Source organism: Zootermopsis nevadensis, unplaced genomic scaffold (genome assembly GCF_977971745.1).
Source record: "Zootermopsis nevadensis isolate Lab colony 2312 unplaced genomic scaffold, Znev_1.0 Znev_ptg000006l, whole genome shotgun sequence".
Lineage (NCBI taxonomy): Eukaryota > Metazoa > Arthropoda > Insecta > Blattodea > Termopsidae > Zootermopsis > Zootermopsis nevadensis.
The window spans coordinates 573,603-586,584 of NW_028259138.1; the positions used below are offsets into that span (position 1 = coordinate 573,603).

General features: G+C 39.9%; 1 protein-coding gene across 4 annotated transcripts in view; it reads left to right on the plus strand.

The window, feature by feature from the left end:
* Positions 1-927: 927 nt before the first annotated feature.
* Positions 928-12,982, plus strand: part of LOC110828142 (uncharacterized) — a 266,276-nt gene continuing 254,221 nt past the window's right edge. For 2 of the 4 annotated variants that reach the window (XM_087343445.1, XM_087343444.1), the window contains exon 1: positions 928-1,539. In XM_087343445.1, the coding sequence (XP_087199571.1) occupies positions 1,386-1,539 (154 nt within the window). In that variant the 5' untranslated portion in view covers positions 928-1,385. The remainder of the gene's footprint in view (positions 1,540-12,982) is intronic. The other 2 variants (XM_087343442.1, XM_087343443.1) reach the window with 2 other exon arrangements.

The following is a 12,982-nucleotide window of genomic DNA, read 5'->3' on the forward strand; positions in this document are numbered from 1 at the left end:
TCTCCCCTCAATTCACACCACCAAACCTTACTTGTCTGAGGACCATTTTAATAATATCCTTACAACTGCACCTGGTTATTTCGAGTAGTCTATTTCCTTCAGGCTTCCGAACAAAAATGTTGTACGTATTTCTCTTATCTCCTATTCGAAATACACGTTTCTTCACCACCCAAGCACGTTTTCCCTCTTAGTTTTAAATATTCTCCTAAGCACCCTGTTATCAAGCATTATTCAATTCAATTAATTTATTTAAGTGTTTGCCAACAGCAAGAAGCCAATAACAGGCAAACACTGATAATACATACAATAATAATGAATAATAATGAAAAATATTACACAAACAGATTAACTAAACTTATACATGTACAGTATTAAATATAACTGCCAAGTACAGGCAAACCCAAAATAGAAACAATATTAACACAAAGCAAAATAAACGAAGAAATAAAAATAAAAATAAATAATCCACCTAGGGAACACTAATATAAATATAAAACGTTAAAGAAATACAAAAAACAGATAACCAAGCTAGATCATCTATCAAGACAACCTATCTAGATCATTTCCCTCATTGAGAACGTGCCCTCAAGGGAGACAATGTTTATGCTAAATACGTCCAAAGATTTACATACGATTTGACGCTAGTACAAAAAAATCTGATAGAACTATAGTTTCGTACATTTTAATCTTTTGTTTTTAGATAGCAGGCGGGAAGACAAAAGATTCTGAACTGCTTGGCACTAAGCATTCTCCGAATTTAATGTCACGATGAAATTACTCGAATTCCTGCGTCATATATCACATTACATATTTTTATAAATCGCGAAGTACGATTACGCCCAGTTCACCGCCGTGTTCTTGAATTTCATTGTTCGTCCAATAGATGGCATTGGTACTGCACGAAGGAGTCGCGAAAATATCGCGGGTTGTGGGGGGAGACTGAGGAATGCTGCGCATGTAGCCAGCTGCATGGTAGTCCGGAGTTCACCACGACACTAGTGGGCAAACTGCCTGTTGTCGGGACGGGTCATGACACAATCTTCCAGTCTGTCCACACCATAAAGCAGTCTCCCTATATGACAGTTGTCGATTTGTCCAGGTTATTGAGTGTGGCTGGAAGGTCTGCTGCGCGTAGGTTACAGTTTTTTCTGTAAGATGAACAAACTTTGAAGAAGATAAAAGAGTTACGTAGACAAATAAAGGATTGAAGTGGGACAGAAGAATCTAAGTGGGGGCAAGAGGAAACAGTGGTGAAGAAACCAAAATCTAATTTCAACTCGGATCTAAGAGCATTTTCAAGTGGACTCGAACAACAAGTGAAAGAAAACAAAGTGTCAAAGTAGGGGGGGTGGTTGGGGGGTGGTAGAAGACAGAGACGAAGGAAAATGACAGACATGGAGATTGGGAGTACAGGCAGGGGGGAAGGGGAGGAAGAGTATCCGTCACGTGATCTGCATCATCAAACAAGTGGTTGCAGCTCCATCAGCAGCCAACAGCAGCAACTGGGTCCTCCAGCCACACATTACACCCGGCCGCAAGGTACTGTCCTGAATTATTAACGCAGTAAGGTATGACATTTTTGAGCACAATGTACCCCCCCCCCCGCCCCCTCAGCTTGTAGCACCAACTTTATGGCGACGGGGCTCGATGCTTTGCGAAGCTGAACCGACCTTTCGCCAGGAAGGATATAAAAAGAAAACAAGCTAAATATCACAGCCCTCTAGTCTTACTGCACCAAGGACAAGCAATGTCATCTTTCACCTAACTGCATATGTTTTTTTTTAGTTTCCATTGCAAACACTGTTTAGTTGACGTTGTTTCAACTGCACAGGTTACCTAAGTCTAGTGAGATGAAGGGAGAATAATAAGCAGGTAAGGAAATGGAAGGAGACGGTCTTGGGCTGTTTGAAAGAACTGTGTCTATACCAGAATTCATTTGGAGAGACACAATTCCCTCTGTGCACCTCCAGAACACAAGCTAGCGTTGCATTAAACAATTTGCTGCGTGGATATGTCGATAAAGGATATTAATTAGGAAATGATAACTAGCCTTGAGAACAGCATTATCCAACGTCAAGCCAACTGTGCATGTTATATGAAAATTAATGAATTATAATGACTGGATATGGTTGAAAAGTCTATAATGTCGTGGTCTGTTTTAAGACACTGTCCTAAAATTTGTCGGGAGAAACTAAGTGACAGGGGAAAATGCTCATTCTCCATCAGGATTTAAAGCGGGTATCTTCCGAGTGTACGAGGACCACAATACCACTGTTATCAACCTGCCAAGAAAAGGGACTTATGGGACCCTATGGAAGTTAATGAAGGATTACCAACCTTGTTCTGAATCCCCATCTTAGAGGAGCTAAGTTCTGCGGCTGTATTAACGCAGTTTTTAATCCTATGAATTATAAATTCCATTATCGATGTGCTACAGGAATGGGATGGGTGTTTACAGGTGACAAAGATATAAGGTAACGGCGAAGTCCACTTTACAGATTGCAACATTGCCCGCAGGAACGTTTTGATCGAACTTCGTGTTCGTGTTCTTCCACGCAACTGAACGCTTGAATAGTCAGCGTTAGGAATCACCAACACTCACCGGCTGCGACAGCATTCTCAAGAAAGTAAGGAGGACTCCAGACCGCTCCCAAACTGGGGTAGCTGGTTCGATTCACACACGAGGCATCGATGTTTCAGCCTTTAATCTGTGTTTTTCTCTCCTTTGTAGGTAAAAGCCTTCTGACGTGTAACCCATAGTCCCCTTTCCAGAGAGTCTCACCAAATGTTACAGAAAGGTTTGGAAACGCTCCCGCGAAGTACTGGTAATCCTGAACATAAACATTTGAGAATAAGGTTGTCCCTGTCACGACACGGAAGCTAGCATGGAGCATGGGGAGAAAACCTTTGTATTCGAGATATTGGTCATGGGGTGGACGTGAGTGGTCAGCCTCACGCTCCAGCCGTTCTGATAGCGCGAGAATAACGATCCCTGACTTAGAGGTATTCGAATACCAACGTGATTGAACAATCTCTGCTCACATACTGGAACAATAAGAACCAAAGCTCGCAGAATTTCGTTGAAATCCTTTGGATAGTTTGGGAATGGAACGTTCTGACAGGAGGATTGAAACGCAGTTTATGAATTTAGCGATAGGTTATTTAAGGAAACTGTTTCATCCACAAAGAATTGGAAAGTGGTGGTGCTGCTATTTGACGGCATTCATCTGGAGAGGCCAAGAAAGCCTACGAGAAACAAAAGCTTTATTAGTCTGGCCGAGAGCCGAACTCAAAACTTGCACCTTCCAAACACAAGTACGGATACAGCATTACTGATACACCAGCCTGCTCAGTTACGGACTCACAGACACGACCTCTCCATAATGCACTTCGAGCAAAGAGTTCGTTAACAAGTTTTAATTTTTGCGACACATATCGTATATGTAGTTTCTTCCAGTCTTCATTTTTATATTTACTACTGGATACTTGATCCGAGAATAGTTACCGAAGAACTCTTGTTTCATCTGTGAAGGCGCTTCCCTGAATACGCACGCAATATGAACGCCGAGATGAAAGTAACATTTTTTTTAATATGGCTGCTGTTTCTGTGCCCAACTAATATTTCGCTTCATACATTGCGTCATTTCAAAATATTATGATAGCTGGAACAATAACGTGTTCTCTTAGAATACGTCACATTCTTGGAAACGTTCCGAATAATCGAAAGTAATTAAATTTCTCTGAAATCAATCATGTAACTGGGTTGCAACTAATAACTCTGCAGTGAATTAATAAAGGAAGCCATCGAAATCTGAAGTCTGAGAAAGGTAAAATTGATCCTTCGCTTAATCATAGCACCATGAAGGCACACAGAGGCGTTCGGTTTCACATATCCTGAAGAAAAACTTATGAACCTTCCGTTTTACACCCGGAGAAATATTCCACGATGCCCCCTGAATACGGGACTGGATGGTTACCACAGTCGGTCCAAACACAATGGTAGTTGAGATACAAATCAGTTATGACTTCTTTCTGAGCAGTTGTGTAGGAGTTTCAGAGGTACATGCTGCCTCCAACATTAGGACTATTACCCTGATGATGGAGGCAGAACACCTCTGAAACGTCGGTAACGTCTACCATACCACATTGCACAACCACCTAGAAGACATCCATCTTCATAGTAGCTGTCGTGAGAACCTCAATTCTCAATAAGAAAAAATTCTCTTCCTTATCCACAATCGAACATCCATCGTCCGGGACGTAGTCATCCATTTTACTGGCTGAAGCATCCCGGCTTATTGGCAGTAAGACGATTACACATTCAGTGATCTAATTATAGTGTCATCCTGCGTGCATGTCGCGTCCCACGTCTTACGTGAGTTCTGAAACTTGTTTCCTTACTCCTGTCACAGGTAATTCTCTGACGAGAACGCTGTACTTAATGATTAGGCTGTGCTTTCTTCTTTCATTTGTTGCAGTAATTTAAACGCTTCAGTTCATTCTATTTCAGATGTCAGACATTGGGCTTAATTTTGTTTGAAGGTACTTACGCAACAAGAAGTAGATTATTCTCGAAGATAAGGGCCCCGGACGAATATTTGCTACGGATCTTCGAAATGTTCAACTCAGTGAACGATATCAATATTCAGCTGTCAGTGCTGACGTAATGTAATTATTCGTTACTGAGTCCGGGGCTGAATTACAGATGCACTGATGTAATAAGTCGCAGAATGTATTTGTTGTTCGATATCCTGTATTCGATTTCGTCACTAACTGCATTTTCTTTCATGCTTGTATATCAACTTGCAATATTTTATTTTTCCTGTTACACAAGGTTCATTGCCATTTTCCGCACTTGAAATCAAGTTCTGAATCCAGTCTGAAACTCCTGTGGGTTAATCTTGTTTAGCTAACTTCATACAGCCCAGTCTAGTCGCTCACCAAGTTAAGAAACTCCCCATATGTAACAGATCCCGAAGGTTCATTACCGTAATCACTGAAGCCCGACAGAGTTCTCTATTCTTAGCCAGATGAATCCAATCCGCATCCTCCAAACCCATTTCCCTAACATCCATTCAATATTTACCTGGCATCCATATCTAGGTCTTTCGAGTTTCTTCGCATCAGGATTTCCGAGAAAAAATTATATATACATTTCTCACCTCCTTCTTGCGCTCAACATAACCTGCGCGAAGGTTTGAGGTGGGCCCTAGCAACACTTGATTATCATGAAAATATTTATGGTAATATCATTAAAACTGTGTAACTATTAATTAGCAACGTTTTGTAAAACGTGAAACGAAAACACGGTAGTCCTGCCAAAATATTCATTAGCCTTCAGTCTGTCACCGATATAAAACGAAGAGTTGCAGTTAGACATGTTAAAGTTCGTATGGAGACATGTATGTAATATTATTTGTAAGTTAGCAATTACAAACATGGCGACTGCGCGAAACTTTAACGTTTTATCAGAAAAATTTAACACGGAATTTGCCTGTAAGTAACGTTATTACCAAATACACAATAATACAACCCAATGACAATAAGTTTATGTTCTGTGGAAGAGCATAGTACTTGTATTTTAAAAACACGCGTTCAACGACTGTTTTGTAAAAATACACGCCTAATCATTGAAAGCAAGATAATACTTAGCGTGCCTTCAGCCTCAAAAACCCAATATAGGGCATGTGGTTGGGCATGTTAGGAAAGGAAAAATTCCAAATTGCGAGCATCGAATCCAACATCGTTAGTCCAGTGAATAACTCAGCACTATAGAAACTGACGTATTAAGGTCTCACGTGTCAGGTATGATCGAAGTCTTACCGGTGATTCAGTCGATATGGGCACTTCAGCGAAACACGGGTTTGTGCGATGAAGCTGGATGTGGTGAGCATTTGTGTTGTTTTGTGTTCATGCCATCAGATCTGCTATCGCGTGATGTGGCATTTTGCAGTACTGCCAACACTTGCGGCACCAGTATCGTTATGACAAGTAAAAATAACTTTAAAACAATAGAATAAGTCTTAAAATAAGCTGCTGTTCGGCCCTCGCTGGCAACCGTGCCGAGAAAATTTAATAAATTGGTTTGTCCAATTTCTTGAGACACATTACTAAGTAATTTAGCCTAATGACTTACTTCAAAACTAAAGGACGATTATCATCTCGCTCGCTGATGGTATAAATCGTACGTTCAACACCACTAATACTGATGTCTATCGGTTGTCATAATTTTGAATCAGTTCACCCACTTTCTAAACTCAGCACCCATTTACCTTAAACATATCTTTCTTGTCTTCTCAGTTCATTGCCGGGCTTTCATATGGACGTGTTCCTAAATGTTTCCTTACCAAAATTCTGTATGCATTTCTTCCCTCCCATCCTAGCCACATGCATATTCGATGGTAACTTTTTCCCAGTATTCTGACAATACCATTCAAGATGCAAGCTATAAATTATAAGTTTCTCGTTGCTTCTGTAATATATTAAACTTCTCTGACTTACTTCATCCTTTCTCGGTCCATACATTTCTCTGAGAATAATTTAAACACCTGCAATTTATGTTCGTCTCAAAGAGTAAGTTACTATGTTCCACAGGTACAAAACAAGAATCGATTAATATTGTTAAAAGAAAGCAAGTTTTAAGTGAAATAACAGTATCTTCACGAAAGAAACAAGGATCCATGGAAATAATATTTGTTGCACACATCAATTCGTGTGAGTTCTTTTGCAAGACAAGAATTTCTATACAGTTACATCGACGAAGGATAGGAAATTATGCTAAAATAACTGTCATGTAAGTGGCACAAATTTTAAGCAGGGTGCAATAAACAGAATATACTACAAGCAAAATATATTTGGAAAATAAAGGCAGTAAGAAAATGTAGTCATTGCTCTGCAAGGACGTTATACACTCAGAAGAAAATTATGGCAAATTGAAAACAATTAATAAAATGGCATAGAGAGGACAGGAAAATTAGAAAGCCATGTAACTAATTTGTGGGTTATGGAAGCGAACAATTGATGGTTAGCAACAAACTAAAGAGAAGTGTGAAGATTTCTGTCTTCTGGGTTGTTGCGCTGTGATTCCGTCATCAGGCCAACATAAAGACACGAAGAAACACTAGGAATTTTAAGGAATAAAAAACGGACGAATGGAAGAAACAAGCTAAAATCAGCAGGAGAAATTGGAATTAAAGGCAATTTTTATAAGAGAAATTGATTAAAGAGATAATGAAGTTAACTAACAGAATTAATGTTCGTTACCAGAAGAGTGAATGTAATTAATTAATTTAAAATTACAATCGTATAAATATTCTCAGCGCAATGATTAAAAGTAGGAAGAAAATCAGTGGACAAAAATATAGAGAAATCACAAAGAATTAATGAAGCGAACGAAAGAATCATTACATTTCTGATTTGGAGATTTCTACTCGGTTCACTGAACGAATAAGGAGATTTTAAATGATTTGCAAATGAGACAGCAAGCGACAAAGCTTTGAAAGTGGAGAAATATATGACTCACGTTAACAAGGCAGTTAGATCATTAGGAAAGGCAAAGGCCACTGCACAAGATTTTGCGCGCGTAACAAACAGCACAAGAGTACAAACATGACGTTGTATGCAGCAGAAACAAGAGTAGCCACATATATAAAAAATAAACAGAAATTCTGAAAAAAACTGAATGATTTCAAAAATGAAGGTGGAATACGGGGGGGAGATGGTTCGATTTTTAACATTTAATTTTATTTTAAGTGTTGGAAATGTCCACCGCGCTCTGCCATGCATGCATTCACTCTTCTCCTCCTGTCTGACGCATCTGACCAGATTCTGTTGTACTTCACGCTTCCTTTGTCACGGAACGGTTCACCAGACGAGATGATGTCGATTTGTCTGGCACATGATAATCGGGAAATGCATCCCTAGACTAATTCTGGCAAATTAATTAAGAACGAGAGGCCAGGTACTGTTAAGCAACGAACTCATACTCATGCTCGTTGCAATTGTGGAAAATACGAGGTGCGATCGGAAAGTTTCAAGACTGTGTCAATAGAGGGCGAACCGGATGTAGTACGAGCTTCTGCCTTTAGGGGGTGCGGCCTACATTCATAGTGAATCAGTGTGCCAGCCGGCATCATCGAATTAGCATTTGTTTCTTAGTTACGGGCGTTTTGGTAGTGCATTACACCGACCCTCCTGCGATTTCGGAATGGCGTGTCCATCAAATTTTGCCAAAGACTCGCCAAAACGGCTACGGAAACCTATGAAATGCTAAAGCAAGCATTTGGGGAGTCCGCAATGGGTCGTGCACAAACTTTTGTGTGGCATTCACGTTTTAAAAATAGCCGAACCTCTGTCGATGATGGAGGAGCGTTCTGGACGACCATCTTCGAGCATAACGCCCGAAAATGTTACGAAGATTCGGCAGGCCATTCACGAAGATCGACGTCGTACCATCAACGACTTGTGCGACATTGTTGGGATAGGCTATGGGACCTGTCAGCTGATTCTAAAGGAAGAACTCCACATGCGACGCATCATGACAACGCGCCAGCGCACACCGCCCTCAAAGTTCGGCAGTTTTTGGCCTCAAACACCATGGCCGTCATCCCGCACCCTCCTTATTCGCCGTGTGACTTCTTCCTCTTCCCAAAGATGAAAATTCAGCTAAAGGGAAGGAGATTTGAGACGATAGAAGAGATTCAGGCAGAATCGCAGATGGTGCTTGACAGGCTGACAAAGAAAGATTTCGAGGGATGCTTCCAGGCTTGGCAGCGGCGCTGGGATCGTTGTATTCACTCCCAGGGGAACTACTTCGAGGGTGATGGATGAATTTAATACCTGAGATAAGTGTACGGGTTTTTTATTTTTTTTAAAAATATAGGCGCAGTCTTGAAACTTTCCGATCGCACCTCGTACATCCTTGTACTTAGACTGTTGAAAGACAACTAACGAAGTGGAGCGAGCAGTTTATATTGCATAGTCACAGCGATATAGTGTTTATTAATCTATTCGAACTGTACTGAATTGAAACCACCAAAATATATTTTAATATGGGCCACTTACTGCGAGGAACCTTTTCCCGCAAGAAATTGAAATTACCATGAAGGAACAAAACTTTGAATGTTAAACACAAGGTAGAGTGATTGAAAATGGGAAAATTCTGTGTATGTTCAACAGAAATGCAGCTGAAGGAAGGTCTACATCCAAGAACATCAGCGCGCTTTGTCCAGAACACAGCGTAGTGTTCAAATATCCCTCAACTGAGGATGGAATCATGTTTCCAATGTAACTCGTGGTTTCGCAAAGTTGCACGGACTACAAACGGAGATGCGAATTTATCTGTCTTTCACGTACATGAATATAACAGTATCCCACTGTAGATACATCAGTGGTACCGTCTTATTCCGTACATGAGGGGGAGATAGTATCTATAATAAGAGCTGTTTGGTATTTAATTTTCAAATGTCAAAATAATGTTTATTTAGTTCTTGGTCAGGCCATCGTTTTTTAATGTACCAAATATTCTTTATAAAATTTTACTGGTGTTGGAAACATATGTATACCTACTTAATAACACTAAAATATGTTAATTACCTTCCTGCTCCGAGCTCTCCAGATTTTTAGGCGGTACGCGATCAGCATCTCGGGCTGAAAGAAAAGTGTTGAAAGGCAACGGTCACTTTGCTCTGAATAAACCACAATGTTAAAACGACAGCTGAATAAATAAAAGGACTGCAACTGATATATCACATGAAACATTAAAACGCTGTATTAATGTTGTATCAGCAGGAAAGATAATGGTGTTTATAAAGCCTTAAATATTTGCTTTATGTGTTTATGTCTGGCTGCTGGAAATTGCACAAGGTTATGTAGGAGTACTTGAGGACGACGGGGGCGGAATAAGTATAGTGGGTTTCAAAATTCGAGGGAATTCTGAGGACTAAAGTTTGAAGAAAAGTATTTTTATCATTATCGTGAACTTATCCGGCATAGGTGTTTAAGAACCTGTTATTATTTGGTACTAATAATGAAATTGAAGGATTTTTAAATTAAATGTCACCCGTTCATGTATTCATTAGTTGGCTTCTATAATCGTAAATGATGCTTAAATACAGGATAACTATCGACAAAGAATAAACGGACACTTTTGTTTAGAAAAGAATTGTATAATTTAAAATTTAGTAACTAAATGTTAAATTGTATGTTATCAGCAAACTTTTTGAGGCTAACAGTCTAGCTTCTCTAGTGCCTAGCTGAAACACCTTAAATTGGAACTTGCGATAATTTTATAATTTCCTGGTTAAAATTCTGAAATGTTTTATGTAGGCTGTATTCTAACACATTATTAAAATTGTAATTGTGGTTTAATCCTGAAAAACTGAAAGGTAGAGACCTAGGAATTTACCTGCCACTTTGTGTGGTTCTGAAGCTTAGTCTTAACTTGAAATCAAGAACAAAAATCCAGGGATTTTAGGGAAGGGGTGCTCAGAAGAATATCTGCACCATAGCGGGAGGAAACACCGCACTTGCAGTCTTACTAGGACCGTCAAATTTATGGAATTTGGTGTGAATGCGAAGACCGATAAATGCATACAAAATTTTGTTTGAAAAAGCTAAACGGAAGAACCACTTCACTTGGGATACATGCGCGTAGTGGGATAATGGAATTAACACAGACTTTAAGGAAACAGAATTTGGAGGTGTAGAATCGACTTAGAAGTCTTGATCAGCTGAGCGGATATTACCTTGTCAAGGACTTGGCTTTGTGTAATTAGATTGCGAGGTACCGTGTACTGTTATTTCGACCGGTGGTGAGTCCCCAGTGATGTTTCTGCCATCCTGTCACTTTACCTAACGAACTCTATTTATTTCTAATTTGCTTTCCACAACTGCAGCACAAACGTTTCACAGTGGCTGGTCTTTTAATTAAAACTTGGGACACTGCGTTGTGCAGCCAAGGGTGAGTGCACGTTATTCTGGCAGTCACAATCCCCGGAAAACCCTTCATACAGCAAGGTTTTATTGTGCATTCTTTGATTCAGTCACTCTATGTCACCAGATGTAAACAGTAAAGAGTCTGTCAGCCGTGTAAGACTTGAGGTTTTCACAGCGGTGAATATGAAGATATCCGTCTTCTGGGTTATTGCGCTGTGTAGTCTGGTCGATGTTAACCAACGTTTCAGAGGTCATACTGCCTCCGTCATCAGGGCGATGAATATGAATATCTTCAGTCTGTCAGCCCTTTTTTCAGCAACATCTGTTTTAAGATGGCTTTATTGTAGCATGATTACCGACGTTTCAGGAGCTAACTTCCATCACCATCATCATCACTCATCACACTGATGATGAAAGAAGTAAGCGCCTCTTAAACGTCGGCCAATATTTACCAGACTACATTACATTACACGGTGCAACATCCCAGAAGATATCTGATGTTAATGCAACTTTGTATTATCATGAGACTAAACGTCATCCCATATTTCTGCATATTATTTCCCACGTGTCGGTTACAATCAAGTGGTTAGTAAAACGTAACAAATTACCAACATCGGCGGTTTATTGAGGTGATAGGTCAGCTTTATGCTCTGGCGGCTTTAATGGAAGTAGAGGGACCTCCGGTGGTCCCCAGCCGCTGGATTCTGACGAAGGGAACAATTTTTTCACTACCACGAATCGAACATCGGTTGACCAGTGCGTAACATAGCCACCGTACCGAGCCGGTACACGTCTGAAAACTGCAGATATAACCATCTGCATAACAGTGAATTAGGAGTATTCGCTCTTTGACTGGGTTTCGTAAATTATTTTTGGTGTTATGTTAATCCAGTAGTTGGCAAACGCCGTTAAATAACATTTTTAGGGAAATGCGACGAACAGTAAAAGTGCAGATCGCAGGATCAGACAAGGGACCCTCTGGCACGGTGTACAGAATTAATTTGCTGGCACAAATAAAAAGACAGGATCATATAACGCATTACAACTATTCCATTTAGAAAATTAATTAAAACGCGATTCAGAAGGGAATATAATGATAATACGCGTGGTTTACAACCAAAGAGAAATAAGTTTTAATGGGAGAGATTGGTCAGGAAATAAATCTACGCTCATGTTAGCTGTCACTAACAATCTGGAAGCAGATACGCTAAAACTACTCTGCATTAATCAATAAAGTCCTCTTGAGATAACAGAAATTTCTTGTAGCTGTATATTTTTTAAGTAAAATGTTATTCTAAATCATTTCTCATAATACGGTAACATATTTGTGGAAACAGTCCACATAACATAGGATTTTAGACTTTCGCAGCGAGTACAATCAATAAAATCTTCTCGGGTAATCAGCCGCGTCAACTGGTTACCGTAGTAGACCGACGTTTCGGGAACCAACTCTATCCCCATCATCAGGGTTCTGATGTGACTGGATACCTGTACACAGGCGATTTCCGAGGTATCCAGTCACATCAGAACCCTGATGATGGGGACAGAGTTGGTTCCCGAAACGTTGATTTACTACGGTAACCAGTTGACGCGGTTGATTTCCCGAGAAGATTATATTGAGTCCACATAACGTTAACGGCTTAGGTGGAGACTGATATCCCATGCAAGGTGAATAGTTATGTGGGAGAAACGAACTATAGTAGCCGTCACCAAATTGCATGATTCATGGTCATAGCAAAATCATACAACGTTACCGCATAAACAGCGAAGCCCATGTGAGTGAAAACAGCCCAGAACGTGCAGCGCTGAATTAATTTGGTGACGGCTACTATAGCGACTTCAGTATTCTATTTAATAGCTGTTCACAGACATCAGCGCTCTCGTGTATAACCACTGGCTTTTTCGGCATATCAAGTCTGATATATATCCTAGAATATTAAAAATCTCAAGCATATTGGGTAAGTAAATTAAAAGTAACATTTAAACACTATAAATTCCTTGCACGTTAAGAAACTGGCTTATCTAGAATAGGAAGAATGTATCTGAA